General features: G+C 40.6%; 1 protein-coding gene across 1 annotated transcript in view; it reads right to left on the bottom strand.

The window, feature by feature from the left end:
- Positions 1 to 25,938, bottom strand: part of ANKRD13A (ankyrin repeat domain 13A) — a 74,322-nt gene that overhangs the window by 17,254 nt on the left and 31,130 nt on the right. The window contains exons 5-13 of the mRNA XM_077461342.1: positions 21,114 to 21,159; positions 20,822 to 20,965; positions 17,313 to 17,502; positions 14,801 to 14,867; positions 14,570 to 14,651; positions 11,127 to 11,188; positions 5,460 to 5,590; positions 4,088 to 4,245; positions 314 to 424 (exon numbers count right to left, since the gene is read on the bottom strand). Of these exons, the coding sequence (XP_077317468.1) occupies positions 314 to 424; positions 4,088 to 4,245; positions 5,460 to 5,590; positions 11,127 to 11,188; positions 14,570 to 14,651; positions 14,801 to 14,867; positions 17,313 to 17,502; positions 20,822 to 20,965; positions 21,114 to 21,159 (991 nt within the window). The remainder of the gene's footprint in view (positions 1 to 313; positions 425 to 4,087; positions 4,246 to 5,459; positions 5,591 to 11,126; positions 11,189 to 14,569; positions 14,652 to 14,800; positions 14,868 to 17,312; positions 17,503 to 20,821; positions 20,966 to 21,113; positions 21,160 to 25,938) is intronic.

The raw sequence follows: 25,938 nt of genomic DNA, 5'->3' as shown, positions 1-25,938 counted from the left end.
TCCCTTTTTACGTGGAATTGCTAACTTTTGAATACAATACAGATATCGGACACTAGGTTTGCAGAATACAGCTTTATGTACACGTCTGTACTTTTGCACCATTGACACTGACCATATCAGACCTTGATCTACTGTATTTGCGGGATGATTTTTGCTGCATCAGTTAAATTGTTAAACAGAGCATTGCAAAAATTGAACTGACCCTGTCATCAAAAGTGCAAATAGGCAGCTAGCACAAGGTAGCAAACAATATTATCAGTGCCATGAAATTGTTTACATTTTTGTACATTAGTTTTTGTTTAGGAATATTCACCTTCCTCTTCAGGTGTCCCTTTTGGAGTACAGGGAGAGTCTTCTGCTCGGGAACAAGAGTTTACATTTCCAAATGTAATTCTTGCATTTAAAACGTGAAACAACGGGATTTCTGTGGGGTTAAAACAAACAATTAATAGTAGGCAAACCCAAACAATTAACGTCTCTTATTTGCTTACTTTTGCTCTGTTACATATACAATTGAAAGCATTTTGTTCCATCGGCTCAATAAGTGCAACAAATAGCTGTTGATCCCGACAGAAATCCAATGAGCACCCGTGACCACATAAAGCTGCCATGAGAACAACTTCCCCATAGAATGAATGGAACTGCAATACGCATACAAAGTATGAAGTGCCCATTTTTGGGTGAAAGGCTGTGCAGCTCTGATCCAAGACTGTTGGAATGGGGCTGAAGGTATTTGATGGATGCATTCAATGGGGACTTATAAAAAGAAAACTGTTCAAAAGTGCAGTTGTATGTTAAAAGATAAAAAGCACCCAGAATGAAGCGCTTTAACTTCAAATTTTGCATGTAAAGTAAAAATGAGTTTTGAATCCTACATTAGAGGAGAGAAATGTCATGTATATTTTGTAGTAATCATGTATGTGCGGAAACTATGCACTGTAAAGAATCCGTTTTCAGGAATTATACAGTAATGGATGATTTGCGTAACCAACTTTTCAAGATGGTGGAATGAGAAGTCAGAAGTGCAGACCTTCCACATCAAGCAAATAATGTAATCAGTCTTCCTAAAACACTGTTTCACTGACTGCCAAAACCTGAACCACATCCAGACAGAAAATGTAAAGAAATTTCCTTTTGGAGAACTGGATAGAGAATTAAGAGCAATGTCATGGCTGAGATGAAAGCCAGAAATTCTGCAAAAAGTCACGGGACATGTGCCTATGAAAAAAAACAAAACAGAAAAAGGTTCTTTGTAGGATAATGCCACCAGTTCAAACACTCTAATTGCCTTTGTAAAGGCTACAAAGAAACAACATTGTTTGGAGAGAGCAGAAAAATGATGTCTCCAATAGGTTCAAATGGAATTTTCTGAAGTACAGACAGAATCAGATTCGGATCCTATGGAGTCACAGGTAAATGAACAGGAAGAGCAACAGCAGAGAATCCCTGTAAAAAGGGCTTAATCAAGAAGTGAAAGGCCAGTCTTCTCTGAACCAGAATAGAAAGGGCAGAAACTTGGCGCCAAAGAGGGCTCACAACCAAAAGCTGGTCCAGGTCCAGCTGTAGGAAGGAAAGGATTTGTCCCATGGAGAAAATCCTAGGGTAGAAGCCCACAGACTCAACTGAAGCATGCCTTCTACAGTCCATGGTAAAACTTACGAGAAGTAGCTTTCCTAGCTTTTCGTTTTAGCATAGTAGGAATCACATATTTGGAGATGCCGCTGTCTCCCAAAACCTACTTCAGCATCCATGCCTTTAATGCTAGCGACAGTAAAGGAGGATGGTAAATTGGTCCTTGAGACAAAAGATCCTGATGATCTGTAGGAACCCACAGGGTGTCTAGAACTCCATAGCCAGTTATTCATTATGAGGATCTTTCAAAAGACGGAGGGAGACTTTGCTAAATTCAAAACCAAATTCATAAGCCACCAAGATAGGGACAAACTAGTCCTCTCTGCCAAGTGAACCAGCCTGTACAGGGACACGATTAAATTATTCTGCAACCTCACACTGTTGCATTGCAGAGGTCTGGAGTTTAGCTGGATAGGAGGAACTGTTTTGAAGTAGGCTGTCATCAGACCTAGGACTCATCAAAAAGCAGAGAGCCAGATGACTCCTGGACTGAAGAACTCGAATTTGAGATTGGATTGTCGGATATTCCTCCTGTAGAAGAAAAGTTTTGGCCTGAGTCACTCCAAACTATAAGTTGGTTCCATCTGCATGGCTGTCATTTCTGGTCAGTCAAGGCCAGATGGTCCAACAGAGCATGCACCACCTGTAATATCAAAAGGAGATTTTCTCAGTATAACACAATGGGGATGCCACAAGAGCACCACAGGCCAGCATCTTGATGAAAACCTGGGAGGTGCAGATAACAAGCTGAAGGGAAGGTCCACAGATTGGTAAGGTAGAGAAAAACAAAGGAAATACGAATGTACTGAAATAATGAGGACTTGCAGGTAAATGTCTTTAATCTCCACGGAAGTCAAAAAGCCTCCCTAGTAGAGCTGCACGATTTTGGCCAAAATGAGAATCATAATTTTTTTTGCTTAGAATAAAAAATAAAAAAAAGATTGTGATTCTCTCACGATTCTTGCGACGTAAAATCTTTAACATCATACAAATAAAGTGGGCTAACTTTACTGGTTAGTTTTTTTTTTTTTTTAATAAAGTAATTTTTTATAAATCAAAAATTTAACTGCAGCAGTGCCGGAATCTAATTGAAGGGATTTTCAGCAGTCAGATATGGTTTTGGAAAACTAAAGTCACAGCCAGATTTATTGAAGAGCAGGGCCTGCCAGCAAGGACTGAGCCCTAGAGAAGGCTTACAATCACATTGGTTAGGTCCTTAGAGACAGGTGAATCCTCCTACAGTATGGTAGTCCTTTTGTTAAGGTGGTACACTGCCAGATCCACAGTGGCTATAGGCTCCTTTTATATAGAATCCTCCCCAAACATGTACAAGGCCAATAGGTGCGAAGGTGTTGCCAATGTGCATAGAGCTGTAGTCCAAGCGAGAAAAATTAGCTGCACACCAACATCCATCCAACAGGTTTATTGAAAGACTTCCACCAAGACTACAACAACAGACCAAGGGGTGACACAGCAGGTGCTATGGTAAACTGCTTTTACAGCCTTAGTAGCATTAAAAGGACCCAAGAATGGAAACAGCACTAGTAGAAGCAGCAGGCTCAATCTCTAGTTTTAAAGTAATGTGCACCAAAGCAGTCTCTCCTAAGTTGGCAAGAATAGATGTGGACTGTGACTTCTCAGGGGCAAGCTCATTAGTCAAAGACTGGAGCAAATTATTCTCAGCAGCTGATGTCTTAGCCATGAAGGTCGTGGGTAAAACAGATATAAAGTCCAGCAGCAGAAAGCATGGGACAGAGCTTGTGGCCTCTGTGGATAGAATCAGTAAATAACTGGTTCATTTGGGCCATAAAGTCTTACATTACAGTAATGAAAACCTCAGACAAAAAGGGCCAAAATAGATTAGCCAAACCTGGAGCTAAAGAGGACTCCAATACCAGAGAGATTACAGTATTGGCCAGTAATAATTTAGTTTTCATTAAGCTGACAATGTTGCATTTAACACACACACATTTCATATATATATATATATATATATATATATATATATATATATATATATATATATATATATATATATATATATATATATATATATATATATATATATATATATATATATATGAAATGTGTGTGTGTTAAATGCAACATTGTCAGCTTAATGAAAACTAAATTATTACTGGCCAATACTGTAATCTCTCTGGTATTGGAGTCCTCTTTAGCTCCAGGTGTGGCCAATATATTTTTGGCCCTTTTGCCTGAGGTTTTAATTACCGTAAGGCAAGACTTTATGGCCCAAATTAACCAGTTATTTACTGATTCTATCCAGAGGCTACGAGCTCTGTCCCATGCTTTCTGCTGCTGGACTCTCTCTCTCTCTCTCTCTATATTTATATTTACATATTTTTTTTTACGTAATATAAGAAAAGAACTAAAATCCACAAAAAAAGTGTTTTCCTCAAAGACAGAATGGCATGCAAGTAAAAGGAATATTCACCTATCTTAACAGGAAATCCAGGTGGGAACTGTAATGTTATGAAGTCCCTCAAGTGAGCAAAATGAGAGCTTGTTCTGGCCATCAGGTCTATTATGGGGGTGACTTGCTCTGCCAAGGACAGAGGAAAGTCTTCACACATCCACAAAGTGCCCTTAAACCTAAAGAAAAAAAAAAAAAGAAGAAAAAGTAAAAGGAAAAAAAAAAATATAGTGTGTACATTTAATTTCAACTTTAACCACTTGCCGACTGGCTCACGCCAATATACGATGGCAAAGTGGCACGGGTGTGCAAAACAATGTACCCGTACATTGCTGCGTCATCTGCAGCTAGCGGGCGTGCACACACTGTGCGCCGGTGGCCTGCTATGGTGGCATGGAGAGGCAGAACGAGGAGATGCCTATATGAACAAAGCATTTTCCTTTTCTGCCTAGCAAAATGACAGGGATCTGCTGCTCCCAGTGATCAGGAACAGCAACTTCTGTCATGTTCTAGTGAGCCCATCCCCCCTACAGTTAGAACATGCTGAGGGAACAGTTAACCCCTTGATTGTCCCCTAGTGTTTAACCCCTTCCCTGCCAGTGACATTTACGCAGTAATAAGTGCATTTTTTATAGCACTGATCGCTGTATAAATGCCAATGGTCCCAAAATAGTGTCAAAAGTGTCTGATCTGTCCACCGCAATAAAAAATTGCAGATTGCCACCATTACTAGTTAAAAAAAAAAATTATTAATAAAAAATGCCATAAATCTATCCCTTATTTTGTAGGCGCGATAACGTTTGTGCAAACCAATCAATATATGCTTTTTTTTTTTTTTTTTTTTAACCAAAAATATGTAGAAGACTAAATATTAGCCTAAACTGTGGAAGAGATAGATCTAAAAGAAGAAAGCAAGCTCTATGTGTGTGAAAAAAAATTTGTTTGGATACAACATCGCACAACTGCTTAATTGTCAGGTAAAGTGACACAGTGCCGTATTGCAAAAAAGGGCTTGGTCAGGAAGGGGGTAAATCCTTCCGAGCCTGAACTGGTTAAATAAATTTGAAGCCAAGGCAAGCTTGGACCAAACAAAAACAAAATTATTTGCATGCAAGAACAGGTTGGCCACTGCTTAGGCTCTATAGACTGTAGTAACTTGTGCTACGCATGAGGTATGTTCCAGCAGAAGTACCAGCGACTTCCCTTCTACTATGACTATACAGAGTCGCCCATACTGTATCTCTGCCGTTAGGGAGGGCCCTGCATTTTTACCAATAATGCTCAGTGGACACATATTGAGAAGGTCTTGCTATTATGTCAAATACATTAAGACACTCAACATAATTCATCTTTTAAACACATGACTTGGTGCAAATTTTCATGCATTACTCACTTTTGCGTCCTAATAGCCAACTCCTTGGGCCTCCCAATGTCTCTGTTTTTAAGCTCAAACTCAGGGTTAAAATACTCTTCAGGAGTTATAGCTGTAGGGTTGTTAGCTGTGGCAAACTCTGTAGTAAGGTCCTGAGAAAAAAAAAAATCTGATAAATGAATCATACTTTAGACAATTTTAAAGTCAGATATTCAACTTACCCATTTATGTCATGCACTGTATATGTAAAATCACCTTCTCTATGTTTGTCTTGAAGACCAAATAAGATGACCTAAAATGTTGGGTTCTGTCACAAATATGGAAATCTTTCAATTCAACAAGGGCACTTTTCTTCTTTTTTTTTTTAAACACAAGTTCCCAAATAATTTGTCCTAGTAGTACAGTACAGTAATGATATTTATAGACCATGGGTTTATATGATGCTACCTTCAGGTAACTGAACACTGGCAAAAACTTTTTACAGGGCTGCTCCTAGAGCGTACCCATATAACCTTGCCATTCTGCGAGGCTCCAGGTTTTTAGGGAGGTAATAAGGAGTGATCAAGACACAGAAGGGAAGGACCTCTGTCCTGGATTGTACTATATTTGTCAGCCTTACAAATCATGGATACAGAAGCTTGCTGCTGAAACGCCCAGGAGACACCAACAGCTTTGGTGGAATGGGCTCTGATAAAAAAAAAGGGTGGAACCTTATCCTTAAGGGTATAGGCCCTGGAAAGGAGTTCTCCAGCACACCTGGCAATGGTGGAGTGTGAGGCAGGGTGTCCTTTATGAGGGACTTAGTCTTGTGTAGAGAGGCTGTAGCTTTAAGTAAGACCAGTCAGGTTTTGGAGGAAGGACAGAGGAAAGGTGAGGTCTTCCAAATTGGTTCAATTGGTGGTGGTCTCTGAAGAGTATAAATCACAAGGTTAAGATCCCAAGATGACACAGGAGGGAATGATGAGAGCAACTCCCTAAAGAAAAGTCCTGAAAAGAGCTCGATTGGCAAGGGGTTAATTAAAGAGCCTGGAAGAGGCAGAAACCTGTCTCTTGATGGTGCTCCAGGGCAGATCCTTGTCAAGAGTGAGGGTTTATAAAATCCAAAAACAGCAAATTCTCCTGCGCTCTGGTTTCTTGGTCTTTGAAATGTGATATATACAGTTTGAAATGGTGTAGTCACTAGGTCTTGCAGCCCTCCTTTAGAACATTGGGTATTCAAATACTAGAGAGAAAAAATACAAAAGAGGGGAAGGGCGCACTGACCTAGTGCATTACCATAAAACAGCTTTATTTAAAATGAAATCAAATAGCAAAATGGCTACTCACAAACGAGTATTGATCAAAGGCAAAATCAATACAAATAGATCCATCGCACCAAACGTTTGGCGAATCCAGACCAGATGTCCGAGGGATTGGTAAATACCTCAACGGAAATGGCTAACGCATTTTGGGAGTGACCCCCTTTCTTCAGAGCCAAAAAGGGCAAAAAAGGATTGCCCTTTTTGGCTCTGAAGAAAGGGGGTCACTCCCGAAACGCGTTAGCCATTTCCGTAGAGGTATTTACCAATCCCTCGGACACCTGGTCTGGATTCGCCAAACGTTTGGTGCGATGGATCTATTTGTATTGATTTTGCCTTTGATCAATACTCGTTTGTGAGTAGCCATTTTGCTATTTGATTTCATTTTAAATAAAGCTGTTTTATGGTAATGCACTAGGTCAGTGCGCCTTCCCCTCTTTTGCATTTGGTTTATAAAATCCACCTGCCTACTGTCCACTCCCTGAACATGGACTGCCGAGAGAGTATGAAAGGAAGATTATGCCAAGAGTATTGGACTCTCTTTTCCCAGGGCTTCTTGATGAATTATGTAGGTCACTGCTGTGGCATTGTCCAATTGTGCTCCCACAAGGTGACTTTGTAGAAGGGACATCAAATGGTGCAGAAGCAGTCTAGTGGCTCTCCGTTCCATGTCTCCTGAAAAATTAGTGCGTTAACTCCGCCCCAGCCTATATGGCTCACATCTGTTTTTAACATGTTCCAAGAGAAAGACTAACATCCCCAATTCTAGGAGATCCACAATGTCAGTGAGATCTTATCCCGACTGGACAGAATCACTGGATGATCCAATGATTGGATTTGCTTATTCCAGGTCTTAAAGAGTGTTTTATTGAAGTTACATATAGTTGCATAGTGGATGGGGGGGGGGGGGGGGGGAGACAAGTCCATCATCAAATTCAACCTATGTGTGTGCTTATGTCATTATTACATTGTATATCCCTGTATGTTGTGGGCGTTCAGGTGCTTATCTAATAGTTTTTGGAAATTATTGATGCTCCTCACTGAAACCACTGCCTGTGGAAGAGAAATTCCACATCCTTACTGCTCTTACAGTAAAGAACCCTCTATGCAGTTGAAGGTTAACTGCTTCGCTTCTAATTTTAGTGAATGGGCCATGTGTATTTAAATTACCTTTTGTAGAAAAGTTTTATCCCTATTGTGGGGTCACCAGTATGGTATTTGTACATTGAAATCATATCCCCTCTCAAGTGTTTCTTCTCCAGAGAGAATAAGTTCAGTGCACGTAACTTTTCCCCATAACCAAGGTACTCCAGTCCCTTTTTTTTTTTTAGCTTTATTGCCCTTCTCTGGACTCTCTCCAGTTACTGAACATCCCTCCTGAGAACTGGTCCCCAGAACTGGATGGCATACTCCAGGTGCAGCCGGACCAGAGTCTTGTAGAGTGGGAGAATTAGAGTTTTTATCTCTGGAGTTAATCTCCTTTTTAATGCATGCCAATATTGTTTGCTTGGCACTGCATGAAACTGCCGAGCGTCCACTAGGACCCCCAGGTCCTTTTCCATCCTAGATTCCCCCAGAGGTTCTCCCCCTATTGAGTAGATTGCTTTCATAATATTGCCACCCAAATGCATCATTTTACTTTTTTTTTTACATTAAACCTCATTTGCCATGTAGTTGCCCATTGCATTAACTTGTTCGGATCTTCTTGCAAGGTTTCTACATACTGCAGATAAATGATTGCCCTGCTTAGCTTCATCTGCAAGTGATTTAGCCGTTTTTGTCATACTCCAGGTTGTTTATGAAAAAATTATATAGGATGGGTCCCAGGACAGAACCCTGGGGGACCCCGCTTTCTACAACGGACCATTCTGAGTACTCCTCATTTATCACTAGCCCCTGAACTCGCCCCTGTAGCAAGCTTTCAATCCATGTGCTCACTCTACGGCCCATGCCGACAGACCTTTGTTTGTACAGTAAACATTTGTGGGGAACTGTATCAAATGCCTTTGCAAAATCCAGATACACCACGTCTATGGGCCTTCCTTTATCTAGATGGCAGCTCACCACCTCATAGAAGGTTAAGAGATTGGTTTGGAAAGAACGATTCTTCATGAATCCATGCGGATTACTGCTAATGTCATTACTAAAATCTTGTATATAGTCCCTGATCATCCCCTCCAAGAGTTTGCATACTATTGATGTTAGGCTAACTGGTCTAATTCCCAGGGATGCATCTTTACCCTTTTTGAAATATCGGTGCTACATTAGCTTTTCTCTAATCTGCTGGTACCATTCCAGTCAGTAAACTGTTCGTAAAAATTAGGAACAATGGTCTGGCAACTACTTGACTGAGTTTAAGGAAGTGAAGTTTTTCAAGTCTATTTCTAATGCTATCCTCGGTTAGCCATGAGGGTGCTTCCTGTGACGTGACGTGTCAGTAGGATAAAAATTGCAGTTTTGGTTACTAAACACCCCCCCCCCCCCTTCCGTTTCCCTCGTGAAGGCCAAAGAGAAGAATGAAATACCTTTTCCATCTCTCCATCCTTAGTAACCGGATACTCTTCATCATTCTTTATGGGACCAATATGACCCGACCTCCCTTTCTATTTATATACTTAAAGAATTTATCAGGATTTTTTTTTTTTACTCTCTATGCGTCTTTCGTGTTCTATCTTAGCCACCCTGATTGCACCCATACATTTCTTGTTGTGTTCTTTGTAAAGTTGGAATACTGATGAAGATCCCTCAGCCTTGTATTTTTTGAAGGTCTTCTCCTTTGCCTTTATATGCATTTTTACACTGTATTTAAGCCACCCAGGACTTATTGTTAGTGCTTTTAAATGCATCTCCCCTTGGGATGCACTGGCTAATACCCTTATTTAATATGCTATTAAAGCAGTCCCATTTTTTCTGTGTTCTTTGTTCCTTGCTAGAATAAACTAAATGGGATAAAATCTTAGGATCGCAGTTTAGGGAAGTTGGCCCTTTTGAAATTCAGTGTCTTTCTATTCCCCTTATATTTCCTATTTGTGTGATTTATACTGAAGCAGAGTTATCTGTGATCACCGTTTCCTAAATTGCCCCGTGGTCAGGTCTGTATTGTTAGTATAGATAAGAACAGAAAAAGTATTTCTCCTGCGCTAGTGCAGGCGGTATTGATAAAAAGTGGTATTACTTTCAAATAGTGGGTAGTATAGAATGATCATGCGTGTCCTGCTGCCTAAATTGACCAGGGATGGTCCGACGAAGGCAGAGTTAAAGGAAAAGGATGGAAGGTGCGTGATCTAACGCTTGAATCAAAATAATACAGTTTATGCTTAAAAATAATACAGTTTATTCTTAAACAAAGTGGAAGAGTACAAAAAAGTTAATACATATTCATAAAACTAGGTTACAAAATATACACATTAAAAGTTAATAGTTAAAGCTCTCCAGGAACCCAAACCCCTCCTTTCTACACCAGCTCCTCAGCCACTTGTTTACTTCCCCAATCTCCCACTGCCTTTCTGGTGTGGCTCAAGGTACCGGTAGTATTTCTGAGACTACTACCTTGGAGGTACTTTTTTTTTTTTTAGCTCCTAGGTCCCTAAAATCGTTTTTTAGGACACTTAGTCTTCCTCTGACTTTGTCATTGGTGCCAACGTGCACCATGACAGCCGGATCTTCCCCAGCCCCTCCCAGTAATCTGCTTGAACTTTACCTGGAGGAGTGACATTTTCAAGCAATTTCAAAAGGAACATTGTGTCTCTGCGTCTTGTAACAACATCTATACCAATCCTGAGATATAATAAATTTATACAGTGTTACAAGCCGGTGCACACTTTGAAAAGGTATGTTCATCAAGCCCCTGCCTGAGCTTTGGAAACTACCTGGCTTTAGATCTTGCTGAGAGGAAAGGTTTCTTTTAGCCTATTTTGGTCTAATCGGGAGAAGGATTGCTTTGGAGTGCATTTGCAGAGAATTGATATATGAGCTAGGAGGATTGTCACCATCAGATTGCAATATATGTGTATAACCCATACACTGAAGGTAAGGGCCAGCTAGATTGGGTGAAGAGGACGGGATCTATACTATTTCTTCCATATCTCCATGGTAGATATTTGATTATTTCTTCTTCTTGGTGGACTTTTGTTTTGATTTCTAATTTTTCCATTCATAGAGATGAATTTTAATTTATGAACTTTATAGATTTCTATCATTTAGTATGTTTTGAGCGCTACACCTTTTACCCATAAATAATAATAAATCTATTATATATTTTTTTACACATACACACCCTTTTAAAACACACCCATACACTTTGGTCTTAAGGCTAAATGACTGAAGCGAAGCACTTCACAAGTAGAAGTGTTAAAGCCCCAAATATGACGTGATCAGCTGTGTCACTTACCCCCTGAGCTCCAAACTGGTGCTCTACAGTTCCAAGCAACGACTCCAAAAAGTTTCTGTCAGCTGAAGGAAAAAACATGATAAATACAGGTATTCTACTCCACATATGAGCAGGTATATAAACCTTTTGGTCAGGTTTCCTGCACTAGCCATCTCTAAAAACCGATATATAAAATATTAACAGAACATCATAAAAAACTCAGTGGGCCATTGATGCTGCACTAAAGCCACTACTGGCTGCTGCATCTGAAATTTCAGGCATTGATTTATAGAAGTACAAACTTCCTGGAATAAAGATCACTGCTATGCCCCACCCATTATTACAAAATTAACACAATGCAAGTACTGCTACGCATTGTTTTGAACTCTAATGTGAAGACAAAAGAGGATGTTCAGTGGCCCCATAAAAATAAAAAAAAGTCAGCAGCTACAAATACTGTAGCTGCTAACTTTCATATAAACGACACTTACCTGTCCAGAGATCCAGCCCTGTCCACATCCAAACCAGTTCTTCATCGTTTTTCAGGGCCCGGGCATCTTTATTACGGAAGTTGGTTGCAAGTCCACAGCCGGCATCCTACTGCGCATGCATGAGCCGTGCTGCACTTTGTGAATGGTCCCACAACTTTCTGGGACTGTGACAGGTCTCAGAAAGCTGCAGGGAAAAAAAGAGGGGCATAGGGGGTTCAAGCAGAAGTGGGGGGTACCTGTCAAAACTAGATACAAAACTCCCACAAAAAAAAAAAAAAAAAAAAAAGAAGTTAGAGGAACGGGGGGGGGGGGGGGGGGGTATTGCTGGAAAAGCAGAATCTCGCCTTTTGGGTGAAGTTCCACTTAAAAGGGAGCCATTTGGCTTAAGTCCCCACCCATTAGCCTCACCCCTCTGACATGTTTCACCTACATTAAGTTCAATCGTGTCTCTACGACAAAGCCCAATGTGGGTGGAAAATGTTAGAGGCATGGGACCAGAGTTGAAGCCTGTCTTTAATTCACGTTGCATTTTAGAGAAAGATGTACACCATCTCTGCCAGTACCTGAATACAGAATGTAAACCCGGGAGACTGCGATGAGAGATTGCAGGCTTAGAGAAGTTGCAACATACACGTTGCAAAGGTCCCAATGCTATACTCTATCTACAGGGACATCCCATTTGTTTGAATCATAATGAAAGGACACTGTTTAATTCAGGGGTGAGTGCCTTAAGAATGGCTCAGTGGAGCAACGCTTTCAATTTCCTGTTGCTATTCAATTTATTGGGATACTCCCAACAGCAGTGAAGCTCAGACATTTATTGCATTTGGATGTTAATGCATGAAGTGTGGACCCTACCTAGTCAGCCAAAGTGAACTAGGTGCAAGATATGTGAGGCACATGTAAAAGCTATTCATTCTACCTCCTATCAGTTGAAGCACCGTTCCTTTTATCAGTCCATCTATCAGTGGTGGCTTTACATCTACTGTATAATTTTTTTGTATAATGCAGTGCCAACTTTATAAGGCTGCACTTCACACTCCCGAGACTTGAGATCCAATTTGTGAGACCTCCAAGTCACGTGACATGTGAAATACCATTTGAGTCAACAAGAGTCCTAATTAGCAGTACTGAAGTAGCTCAGACTTTAGAAAAGGTTTCTGTACTACAAGGTGACTTCTATCCGACTTGTGCCCATAGACTTTAACGGAAGTTGCCTCCAAGTCGGATCCTCATCTTAATTGATGTGATTTGGATCCAACATTACAGGAAGATTACCCAGGCATTCCTTTAACTTACTTCAAAGTCGCTTTAAAGTCACCCTGTGAGTTGCACGACTTTCATGTCGCGACAGCATGAACCGAGCCTTATACCGCGTACACACGACCTGAATTCGTCGGAAAAAGCTCTGATGGTTTTCCCGTCGGAATTCCGCTCAAACTGCCTTGCCTACACACGGTCACACCAAAATTTCGACCGCCAAGAACGCGGCGACGCAAAACACGTACGACAGGACTAGAAAAAGGAAGTTCAATACCTAGTAGCCAATAGCTTCCATCTCGTAGCTGAATCTGAGCATGCGTGAGTTTTTGTGCATTGGATTTGCATACACACGATCAGAATTTCCAAAAGTTTTTCCCATCGGGGAAAATTGAGAACATGCTATCAAATTTTTCCTGGCGGGAATTCGGCCAGCTAAATTCCGATGGAGCATACACATGGTCCGATGGAGCTCTCATCGGTCTTTTGTTGGCTGAAATTCCGATCATGTGTACGCAGCACAGCATTAGTCCCTTCCATTAGGCACATAAGTCCCTGTGTATTTTGATCACATAAATGCAGAGATTACTATCATTCTTGGCATGGTGGCAAGAATTTTTAGAGCAGCAGCTTTTAAACATTGGTGTCCTGAGGTCCTAAAAATCCTTACCTTCAACCTCATACAAGAAAAGTTTTGAACTTATTATTATGGCTTCAGCACTCACAAATGCAAAATAACTCCCAAACTGTAACGACTGGTTTCTAAATTTCGGTGGCAAGTACACAACCAGATTATTCCTTTTATTTTTAAACTTGCAGGGACAACTAAAATCTGATTGGCCAACACAATTTGAGGTCTTTTGGTAGACTGTTCAATTTAAAGCGGTTCTTCACTGTAAAGGGGAAGTTCCGCTAATCTGATCCCTCCCCCCCCTCCGGTGCCACAATCGGCACCTTTCAGGGGGGAGGGGGGTGCAGTTACCTGGATAATCCAGGTATCTGCACCCACTTCCGGGCAGACCGCCGCAGATGCCCCCCCCCCCGTTGTGTTCTGGGAAACACACACTTCCCAGGACACAGCGGGGGGATCTGAAGAGACGCGCATCCGCAGTAGGGAACCGGGCAGTGAAGCCGCCATGTTTCACTTCCCGATTCCCTGACAGAGGATGGCGGCGGTGGCAGCAGCGAGACGAGCGATCGCCCGTCATCTGCCGCCAACATCGCTGGACCCTGGGGCAGGTAAGTGTGATTTTATTAAAAGTCAGCAGCTGCAATATTAGTAGCTGCTGGCTTTTAATATTTTTTTTTTTTTAGGTGCAGAACCACTTTAAGCCCAGAGGGCTTTCACACTGGAGCGGTGCGCTGGCAGGACAGTAAAAAAAAAAAGTCCTGGTAGCAGCATCTTTGGATCGGTGAAGGAGCGGTGTATACACCGCTCCTGCCCATCGAAATCAATGGAGCAGCGCTTTGCAGTGGTTTTAACCCTTTCACGGCCACTAGAAGGGGGAAAACTGCCCTGCTAACAGCCCAATACTGCCACTAAAAACTACGGTAACTCGGTGCTAAAAATAGGGCCGTTTTACTGCCAACGCCGCTCCCACCCCAGTGTGAAAAGGGCCTTACATACCAATACATAAAAACAGTAAAAGTGAGGGCTAAGCAGATTTATGTACCACAGTTTATAACATAACATGACATAACTGCCCAAGTTACCTTTATACCGTGACTTTTCTTCTTCCGTTAAATGTTCAGTCCGAGTTTTTGTGATAACATTGACGTTATTTGCAGAGTAAACCTTGATGGAAGGGAAGAATAAACCCAACATTTTTACTGAACAAAAAATGACCAAGAAATAAAAAAAAAAAAAAAAAAAAAAAAAAAGAAAGTAAAGCAGCACATAAAGCAACAGCACATTTCTGATATAAGGCAATAAATTGTTCTTACCTTTGCTTCATAATTATTTACATTTTCTGCTTTATCAGTCCGCCAGCCCCAAAATCCTGCCTTGGTTCTTAAAGAAAGAAAAAAAAAAAAGGGAAGAAGACAATATTAAATTTTATTAAAAGGAAGATGCATCACAAAGCTGCTGTCAACAGTGAGCACACTCGGGCACAGTAAATATTACAAATGCTACAATGTACGGTTTCCAAGAAAAATTGCTATATCTACTTTAAGCTATTAAAGTTCTTCAGCCTGACACATTTTTACATGACGATGCCAGTCTATGCCCTTTGTTGAAAAGAAGGTTTCCCCCTCTAACAGATCATATTTATTGTATGATGCCCTCTCTTTACATCTACTGGGGTTTAAAAAGATCCTTTCCTGACGTCTTAAAAATCCTTACCTTCAACCTCAAACAAGAAAAGTTTTGAACTTATTATTTATTATGGATTTAGCACTCACAAATGCAAAATAACTCCCAAACTGAAAAAGACTGGTTTCTAAATTTTGGTGAGACCCTCAAGTCACGTGACATGTGAAATACCATTTGAGTCAATAACAGTCCTAATGAGCAGTACTGAAGTAGCTCAGACTTTAGAAAAGGTTTCTGTACTACAAGGTGACTTCTATCCGACTTGTGCCCATAGACTAACGGAAGTTGCCTCCAAGTCCGATACTCATCTTAATTGATGTGATTTGGATCCAACATTACAGGAAATTACCCATCCCCAGCTTCCTTTCTGAAGATGCCAGTTGTCTGGCTAATAGACTAACTGGGTTCAATAAGATTTGATTAACTAACCTGGAAAAGGTATGCAGATCTGTAAAGTAAGCCATGTTATGAGCATACAAGGGACAGAATATTGAAGCCAGAAGGTAATTGTTAGCTTTCTAACCTTCACATAATAGAAAGTAGCATGTCTTTCAGTAAAAGGTGCACCGACACACTACGGGTCTGTTCACACAAGCAGGCTCGCATTATGGAGCACACACACTCTGAGGATTGGTCGCTACCACAATGCATAGGTGCGAGGCCAACCTCCAAATTTTTAGTTTGTTACTGATTTACAGTTTTGTGTACCTTAATTTTTCACAAAATGGCAGTTTAAAATTTACACATATTTGTTATTTATCAACCTGATAAAGTTTTAACTTTTAGATTCAGTGGGATTTTTTTCAAAAGGAACTTTTTTTTCTAGCTTTGGATGGCATAAAGCAGGGTTGCTCAACCGGGGTTCCATAAACCCCTGGGGTTCCTCCAGAGTTGCTATGGGCTCCTTGAGGAAGGAGCAATTGCTGCCCATCAGATAAGTTTCCATTGACAGACTTGATCTTTATAGCCATCTATAAAGGGGTAACAAGTGTAAAAAAAAATAAAAATAAATAAAAATAAACAAACATTCTTCCCACTGACCATTACACTAATGTATCAAGAGTTGTAGATATAGTCATTTTTAGCAGGGATTCCCTGTGGCCGGAAAAGTTAATTCAAGGGTTCACTTGTCTTGAAAAGGTTGAAAAAGGTTGAGAAAGGCTGGCGTAAAGAGAAACCAAAACACCTGTGAGGTTTGTATTTTTGTATCTCACGATTTAGGAGAGGATTACACTCTCTATTTGTCCTGTTTATAGTTATCACTGAAAGTAAAAGAAAACCCTAAATGTTGAGTTGTACCCAGAACAAAAATAGTGGGGGAATCTTCCAATGGGGGTTGCTAATTCTGGAGACAACCAGGGATTTCCTCACTTCCTGTTTAGGCTATTTTTTACACCTTTATGGAACAGGAAGTGAAGGGAAATATCCCCAATGGAAAACAGATGGCAAAACCAAACCGACACCCTGTACCTACTTAATCCATAAAGGAAAAAAAAATAAAAAAATAGTTTTGCTGTAGTTCTACTTTTTTGCCTGTAGTTATACTTTGTTATACTGTGTTTCTCTGCACCAATAATGATATTACAGTATTGTTTTACCTTGAGAAACAGGAATTTTGACGTACCTGTTCCATATCTTTGAGTACACTAGAGAACACAGAAATAGATTCTTAGACCACAGTTACATGCCACTACCTTCAGGCAATTGGGCACTGGCAAAAGCTTTGCTGGGACCCCCCAACCCCACTCTGTGAAACTCCAGGGAGGGACTTATGTCCTGTTCTGTATTCCAGTCTTTTTAAATCAGGGTGCCATTGGAGTTCTTCAGGTATGCATTGGCAAAATGCCTAAAAATTGCCCCAGGGATGTGTGAATGTGGATAGCGGGGTAGTAACGCCCTTTTCCTCCATAATCGCCTCAATGTTTTCCAAAGGGACTTTTTATAGAGAAGCTCACCTTCAAAAGGGATGCGAAAAGGGCACCCCACTGACAACTGCCATGAACCTTTTTCTGCTGAGCATAGCATTACACAATTTCTAGCATATAACTTTTTTTTTTTTTTAATCAGCTGCTAAAATGTATATAGATGTTAAGGTTTGCAAATTGACATTATTTAATTTAAATATTAATAAATATACTATACCTTTCAAAGGCAATGGCTGATGTATCAAGGGAGGTGTTAATGACAGGAGAGGTAAGTCGCTTGCTAACTTCCCGCTCTGCTGGTTGCATGGAATCCAGTGTAATGCCCTCTATCTCCTGGGAGATGTCAAAGCGTTCCTTGGTAACTGTCCTGTCATCATGGTTGATCTCCATGAGCTCGGCCCAGTTATCTGTGGACATTGGAAATCTGTTTGTTTCTCCACTGCATTAACTGGGAAATTAGATTTAAAAAACTCTTCAACACAAAAAGAAGCTTTGTCTTGGGCGATTGTCAATTCTGAAATTCACATCTATCAGAACATAAAACTAATAAACTGATGTCAGTGACCTGTGGATGTTCTAACAAAAAAATTTTGAACAGTCACTGATTTTAAGAATAGATAAAATTGTGTTAATACATTCAAAATCACATCCATTACATTTGCATGATTAACAATCTCAATGTGAACAGCAGATGAATGTGTAGTTCACTAAATATAATTTAATTCTCAAAAAAGTACTTTAACATAGGGTGACACTATGAAAGTACTAATAATAGAGTGTCATCGTCCCGAAATCAGTTTAATTAGAAATTTAAATACTACAAAGAGAGGACTTTATAGGCACCCAAATAAAAGAACTAAAGAAATAGTAATATTTTTCTTATTTTATTAAAAATAAATATAAAAAAAAAAAAAAAAGAAGAAGATCTGAGGTACAGTTATTACAATGACAATAAAAATTAAGTTTATTGGTAATATAACCTGTACATATAGAAAATAACATCACATAGTAACCACACTCATAACCATGAGCCAGAAAAGGTTCTTTTCTGGCATATTGACGTTTTCATCCGGATTGTGATGACTTGATGCCGTGCTGTGACGCGTATGTTTTATTGATAAGGCACTACATCCTGGGATGGGCCTTTTATTATCCCTTTCTTCGCCTAGAAGATATCGACAGGATTAATTCCATACCTTAATGGCTATTTTTTTACTATGAAAGCCTTTTAAAGTCTAGCTTTCTTCGTTTTTTGAGGCTATGTTACTACATACTTTCATGCCGAAAATCCTGTGCAACTGCCCAGGCTGCGTGGCACTTACTGTGCGTTATTAGCCTCCAATCGTTATGAAAACTGCTGCTCCTGAGGAAGCGTGATCCACGCGCAACAGGTCGAGCCTCTGAACTAAAAATTCTGGATATACCCAGATCTAGATTTGGACACACAACTTATTTGATACCTACATCAGGCAGTGTTCTAAGAACCTTTTCTGGCTCATGGTTATGAGTGTGGTTACTATATGTCATTTTCTATATGTACAGGGTATATTACTAATTAACCTTATTTTATATGTCATTGTAATAACTGTAGCTCAGTTTTTTTTTATATTTATTTTTAATAAAATAAGAAAAATATTACTATTTCTTTAGTGCTTTTACTTGGGGGGCCTATAAAGTCCACTCTTGGTAGTATTTCAATTTCTAATTGAATGTGTAGTTCGGCTCATAAACCTAGAAGGACTAACCTCACAAAACACAGGTTTTTGGCTAGACGAGTGGCGCCTCTATGATCTGTTAGTGACACATGTTGCAGTAATTATAGAACACAACCTTGTGTGTCAAGAGATATAATAGATAAAGATAAGGGGTATAGGCAGAGAAGGGAAGGAAAAGAGGAGTGAAATAAGTGGGGGGGGGGGGAAATAGTGGGTGGGATATCAGCAGAGGTGAGTGCAGCTCAGCTCTTGGGTCTACTCCAACACTCTAGTTCCCAAAGTTCTCGTGAGAAAGTGCTGCTGTCAAAGCTGCAGGTATACAAGCCATCAGAAGGTTTGATCAAGTGCAAGTGTGTGGAATTGAAATAACCACCATGCGGTCCGGGTACATCTGTATGGTAAGCCTGTATTACCCAAGGGTATCATTTGCAACAGCTCAAGCTTCCTCTATCCTGACTACTTGATTAAGTCTACCATGAGACATTTAGTGAAATTAGAGTGTGCCATGTTCTTCCAGTGTCTGGGGATAACTTTGGCTGTGTTAAAGTGATTGTTAAGGTTTGAATTTTAGTATTTTTATAATAAAACAAAAACGTGATATACTTACTTACCTTCTTTGTGCAATGGTTTTGCATAAAGCAGCCCTGATCCTTTCCTGTGGTACCCTGCTGGCACTCTCTGCTCCTCCCCTTAGCCAAGTGCACCCATAGCAAGCTGCTTGCCACAGGACCACTTGTGCAGGCTCAATCCTGAGCAATGCTCTGTATGTCCATTGATACACAGAGTGTGGCTGTTATTGACAGCATCAAGAGAAAATGCCTTCTGCTACTGTCTCTAAGCCTATGAGAAGAGAGTGGAGAGAGCCGTAGCCCTTGTGCACAGCACTGGATCGAGATCGGACTCAAGTATAATGGGTTGGGCGGGAGCTGCATACATAAAGGTTTCCTACCTTAATGCAGTGATGTAAATCCCCACGGGTTAGATTTTTTTCCCGTTTCAGCAGTGGGAGTGGCACATGCTCCAGCTCTCAGCACTGAATCAATTGTATGTAGCAACAGCTACATACAGTATTAAGCACTGTGTTCTGGCAACAGTACAGGGACTTCCCTTCCAGTTCCTAGTTTGACTGAAACGTTCACAGAAAACTTTGTATTTTATGAATTATTGTATTATACGGTTTATCAAAGTTGTATTTTCAGTTAAAAAAAAAAAACACTTAAATTGGTTTTAGTTCACACAAAAACTTTATAGTACCCAAGTAAGCCCTTCTGGGTTCATACTACTCAGGAGAGAACAGCACTTGGATATTCGCTGATTACCTCATGCCCTCCAATGTCACACCTGCCATGATGGCTACAGGCACCCAAAAGAGAAAAAAGTAACTCCAAGACACAGGAAAGAGTCAGGGTGGTAGATCACTTGCAAGTGATTAGGCAGCTTTACTTTATAGCCTGAATCACTTGTACATGAAAGCAAACAGTTGGGAATGAAATGTAAAACAAGCTTCTGATTGCTATAACAGTCAGGAGTTTGTAAGCAACATGCCGACACTGTTATCAGCATAACCCTTAAGCCAGCAGCAGTGAAGGCTTAAAAGGTTTATTTTTGTTCTAAAAAAAAAAAAAAAAAAAAAAAAAAAAAAAAGCTCCCAAATAAGCCTGCTTCAACCTGGAAAACATCTGTAAAGGTTTGTTTTGGATAAAGTGGGGTCAAGAGTCAAACCCTTTGTCAGGTTTCAATGGTTGTCTTTATCCCTGCTTGGGAGATTCCCCGCTATTTTTCGCTAATGAACATGGTCACCAAGAAACAAGTGAGGGGAAACCCATAAAATTGAGCTGTCATATGTTCCTGAGACAAGATAGGAGCTCCATTCACTGTGGAAAGATTTCCTTTCATGCCCGTTGCTTCTCCAGAACAGAAAGTAAAGGGAAACCTCTAATGAAACAAAGGCTTTACTTTGGGAATGGCAAGGGAAACAGGAAATCCTGACAAATAAATATATATAGCTCACCTTCCTCTTTAAATATAAAGCTATGCTTTCCTCGGATCCAGCTCATGTTCTCAAATCCCAGCAAGGTGGCATCGACTCGAAGTTTGGCTCCACTCTTCCATATCCGACAGATATCGCTGGGACACATTCTTGATAAAAGGGGAACTAAAATAGAACAAGGGTAAATAGTTTCTACAGCTGGGACTAATACAAATACACAAGCTTACAAAATATAACAAGAGACATATGAAACTAAAATAGATTGTGTTTTTTTGTATTTATTTTTTTACATAGAAAATGCATTTAAGCTTACCCCAGCTTGTAAACTCCCACTTCATTTCCACATAAAAATCAGAAGCCTTAAACAAAAAAGACAAAAACAAAAATATCAGAAAATGTTAATTTGAAAGTATAGCAGAAAATCAAGCAAAATAATTAGAATGCTGGAAAAAAAAAAAAAAAAGGAAAGAAGAAGAGCCCAAAATAATCGGAACTTGCAGGTGTGGAATTAACATAAAGCATATATATATATACACACAATGGTAAAAAGTGGTGGCTGAATTTAATATTTTTAGGATTCCCCAAGAGTATGAAGCTTGATTTACTAAGGTGTTCATCAAGCAAAGTGAATCTGTGGAATGAGAAAGAAAGCAAAAAAAATTTCCTGATTGGGATATTGAAAGTGAACAGTGCTACAACCTATTTACAAACATTTACTTCTTTAGGCAAATAGCCTTTACTCCTTAAGTAAATTAACCAAATTGGCTTCAGATACACAACTGCACGCAGGCTGTGACACTGACCAACACTATAGCTATGGAAAGGACAACAAAACTGTGGATGTTAAGCCATTCTTTGCCATACCTGAAGGGTCAATTCTAAATTTGCCACCATAAGGCAACTATTTTATTTTTATTGCTTTGAATTATTTGGTCCAGTTTGTTTAAGTCAGACCATCAATGCCTCGTTAAAGTGTTATTTAAATAAATATAAAATTGACTTTAGTAACAAACATGTTACACTTACCTGCTCTGTGCAGTGGTATTGCACAGAGTAGCCAAGATCCTTCTCCTCTGGGGTCTCCGGTGGCAATCTTGGCTCCTTTTCTTTTGAGAGACTACCACAGCCAGCCGCTGACTATGGGGAGAGCGTAGTCCCCGCACTCCCAATCTGTGTGTCTATGGAGCCACGCGCCAGAGACTTGCACATCGGGACTTAGGCGCCCCCCCCCCCATCTCTTCTCCTCTCTTCCACTTCACACAGGGAAAGGGGGGGGGGGCACAGGGACACTAAAAACATTTTTTAACCTTAATGCAAACAATGTATTAAGGTAAAAAACTTTTTTTAGGTTCAATAACACAAAGTTACTTATCCTCTAGGACAGGGGACTGCAACACTGCTAAACAAAAAGGGCCAGTTTACTGCCCTTTAGACTTTGGGGGAAGGGGGTCGGACTGTGACCAGTGAGAGTAAACAAAGCCTCAGGCTTGGTGGTCAGTGGGAGTACAAAAATTACATTAGCACTTGAGGTCAGGATGAGGAACAGTGTCCCATCATTGGTATCACTGAGAGGACGAGTGCCCCATCTTTACTGTCACTGGGAGGAAGAGTGCCAGACTATTAGGTGTCAGTGGAAGGAATGGTACCTCATTACTGGTATCAGTGGGAGGATAGTGCCTTGCATCAGTGGGAAGATTAGTGCTCCAAGGACTGGATAAAGGCAAGCAAAAGGCAACATCAGACCCCTGGGACACAATTTTGAGACCATTGCTCATGGCTCACCTTTGACTTTTTTTTTTTTTTTAAATGTAGCTTCTAAAAACAAAGGACATAACAGAAGATGCTGCTGTTCACATATTCTTGTATGACCATTTTTTTTGACCAGCAAAATATGGGAGTTTAGCACTGATAGAATGCTTACACATCTAAAAACACATTTGAACATCCCCACAGCCTGTTGAATAGCTGGTTTCAAGGAGTTTGGCAGTATACAGCCAATTAAAAATAGCACAGATATGTCCTCGTTATGCTACTTCACTAAGCAATTTTTACAATTGTATCATGTTACAAAACATAACTTAAAGCGGTAGTCCGCGTTTTTTTTTTTTTTTTTTTTTTTTAAAGCCAGCAGCTACAAATACTGCAGCTGCTGACTTTTAAAATAATGACACTTACCCGCCGAGCGCGCACGCGATGTCGGCACCCGAAGCCGATCTCTCTGCCGCCATCTTGGGTATGGGAATCAGGAAGTGGAGCCTTGCGGCTTCATTTCCCGGTTCCCTACTGCGCATGCGTGAGTCGCGCTGCGCAATAAGGATGGTCCCCGCTGTCTCCCACCAGACAGCGGGGGACCTTCGGAAAGGGGCGTAGATTCTGCGGAAAGGGGCGTACCTTCTGCAGATATCTATGCCGGAAGTGGGTGCAGATACCTGTACTGTACAGGTATCTGCACCCCCCTCCCTGAAAGGTGCCAATTGTGGCGCCGGAGGGGGGGAGGGTTCCAATGAGCGGAAGCTCCACTTTAGGGTGGACCTCCGCTTTAAAGACAGTTTATAGATACTGTATACAGTGCATTCATAAAGCATTTAGACCCCCTTCACTTTTTTCATTTGTTATGTTGCAGCCTGATACTACCGTTGTTTAAATTCATTCATTTTTCTTGTTGATCTGCATTCAGAACCCCATAACGGCAAACACAATTTTAGAAAAAGGTGTGTGAATTTATAAGAAAGGAAATATCACATTAGCATAAGTATTTAAACCCTTTACAACACTTGAAACTTAGTGCAGGTGCCTCTTCTGTCTCTTTATCTTTGCTGAGATGTTTTTTACACTTTGATTGGAGTCCACCTGTGATAGATTCAATTGATTGGACTGGAAAGGTTCACACCTCTCTATAAAAAAGGCCTCATAGCCGACAATGCATAGTGTATCATAGCAAAAGCCACCCGATCAAAAAGGAACTGCCTGCAGAACTCAGAGACAGGTTTATTACAAGACACAGATCTGGGGAAGGCTATAAAAACAATTCTGCTGCATGAAGGTTCCTAAGAGCACGGGTGGCCTCCATAATTCTCAAATGAAAGAAGTTTGGCACAACCAGAACTCTTCCAAGAGCTGGTCGTTTGGCCAAACTGAGCAATAGGGGGGAGAAGGGCCTTAGTAAGAGACGTGAACAAGATCACGATGGTCTCTCTGAGCTCCATAGATCCTGTGTGGAGATGGAACAAAGTTCTATAAGGGCAACCATCACTGCAGCCCTCCACCAATCTGGGTTTTATGGTAGAGTGGCTAAATGGAAGCCTCTCCTCATTGCAAAACATGTGAAAGCCTGCTTGGAGTTTACAAAAAAGCACCTGAAGGAATCTCAGATTGTGAGGAACAAGATTCTCTGGTCTGTTGAAACCAGGATTGAACCGTTTAGCCTTAATTCTAAACATTACGTCTGGAAGAAAACAAGCACTACTCATTACCTCCCCAATACCAACCCACCAGTGAAGTATGGTGGTGGCAGTGTCATACTGTGGGTGTGATTTTCAGCAGTCGAACAAGAAAAATTCCCAGCTCAACTTACCAGCCAGCACCAAACCAAATTGTCCAATCTAACAGTTCATGTTAAAAACAGGGGTTTATTTTGCACACAACCGTAAGCTACAGAGGCCACTAAACAGCACCCCAGTATTATCTGCAGTCCTAACTGTAAATTTTGAGAGCCTCCACAGTAGTGTTTTTTTCAACAGCAGCGACTGGGAGACTAGTCAAGGTTGAGGTAAAGCTGAATGGAGTAAAGTACAGAGATATCCTCAACTAAAAGTTCCACAGCGCTCAGGACCTCAAACTGGGTCGAAGGTTCACCTTCAAACAACGATCCTAAGCATACAGCCAAGACAACACAGGAGTGGTTTAGGGACAACTCTGAATGTCCTAGAGTAGCCGAGCCAGAGCCCTAGCTTGAATCCTATTGAACATCTCTGGAGAGACCTTGATCTTGAGGATTTGCAAAGAATGGCAGAAAATCCCCCAATCCAGATGTGCAAAGCTTGTCAAGTCATAACCAAAAAGACTCAAGACTGATTGCTGCCAAAAGGTGCGTCAACAAAGTACAAGAATAAGAGTAAAGGATCTGAATAATTATGCCAATGGGATTTTCAGTTTTTTTCTTTTTCATACAGTTACAGACATTTCTAAAATGAACTTTGTCATTATGGGGTACCAAGTGTAGATTAATAAGAAAATAAAATGAATTCAAACAAACTCTAGTATCAGGCTGTAATATAACAAACTTGAAAAAAAAGTGGGGGTCTGAATACTTTATGAATGCACTCTAGGTTTCCATTTAAAATTAGACATAGCTAGCTAGCTTTAGTTGGTAAAAGTGGATCTTCCCCCTCCAGGGCATGTTGCCTCCCATCCACACCAATGCTTTTGCAATAAATTCACTAAAACATCCATTTGCATTAGAAGCTTAGAGAATCTGCCATTTTTGGGTTAGAAAAAGAAGGAGCATTTTTAGGAACAATCAGCACAGGTAACAATGAAAGCTGAAAATTCCATTATCTGATTTTGACAGCTGATTAACAAAACCTCACTCATCTCCAAGATTCTTTAGAGCCGGTTCACACAGCGGGCGATGCGAGGCGACACGACTCGCCTCGCTCTCGCAAGTCGCCCCCATTCTGTACAATGGAACCGTTCTGAGAGGAGCGACTCGAGTCGCTCCGACTCAGAAAAAAGGTTCCTGTACTACTTTTGGGCGACCTCGGGGCGACTTGCACTGACTTCTATACAGAAGTAATTTGCAAGTCGCCGCTGAGGCCGCGGCAGGTCGCGGCGAGGCAAGTCGGAGTCGCCTCGCCTGCTGTGTGAACCGGCCCTTAAAGTAACAAAATGAAACTAAGCTCAGAAAAATAACATATGTTGTAAATAATGTAAACGCTATTCTTCTTTCAGCTCAGATTGCAAAATAATGCAGAAGATGGTCACGACGATGTAATGTCATATTTCTCTTTACTAGATAATGCACTTACATTTGAAGTGCATTGTTAGTAGAACCAGCTGGTACTGTAAACCCGATTTCACTATTTATTTATTTTACTAAAAACACAGTAAACAGTCAAAGCAGGACATACTGTAGCACA

The sequence above is a fragment of the Lithobates pipiens genome, unplaced genomic scaffold (assembly GCF_037356315.1).
Source record: "Lithobates pipiens isolate NorthernLeopardFrog02 unplaced genomic scaffold, aLitPip1_a1.2 Scaffold_3, whole genome shotgun sequence".
In the NCBI taxonomy this organism is placed as follows: domain Eukaryota; kingdom Metazoa; phylum Chordata; class Amphibia; order Anura; family Ranidae; genus Lithobates; species Lithobates pipiens.
Note: the sequence above shows the minus strand (reverse complement) of the source record. Positions and strands in the feature narration are given on the sequence as shown.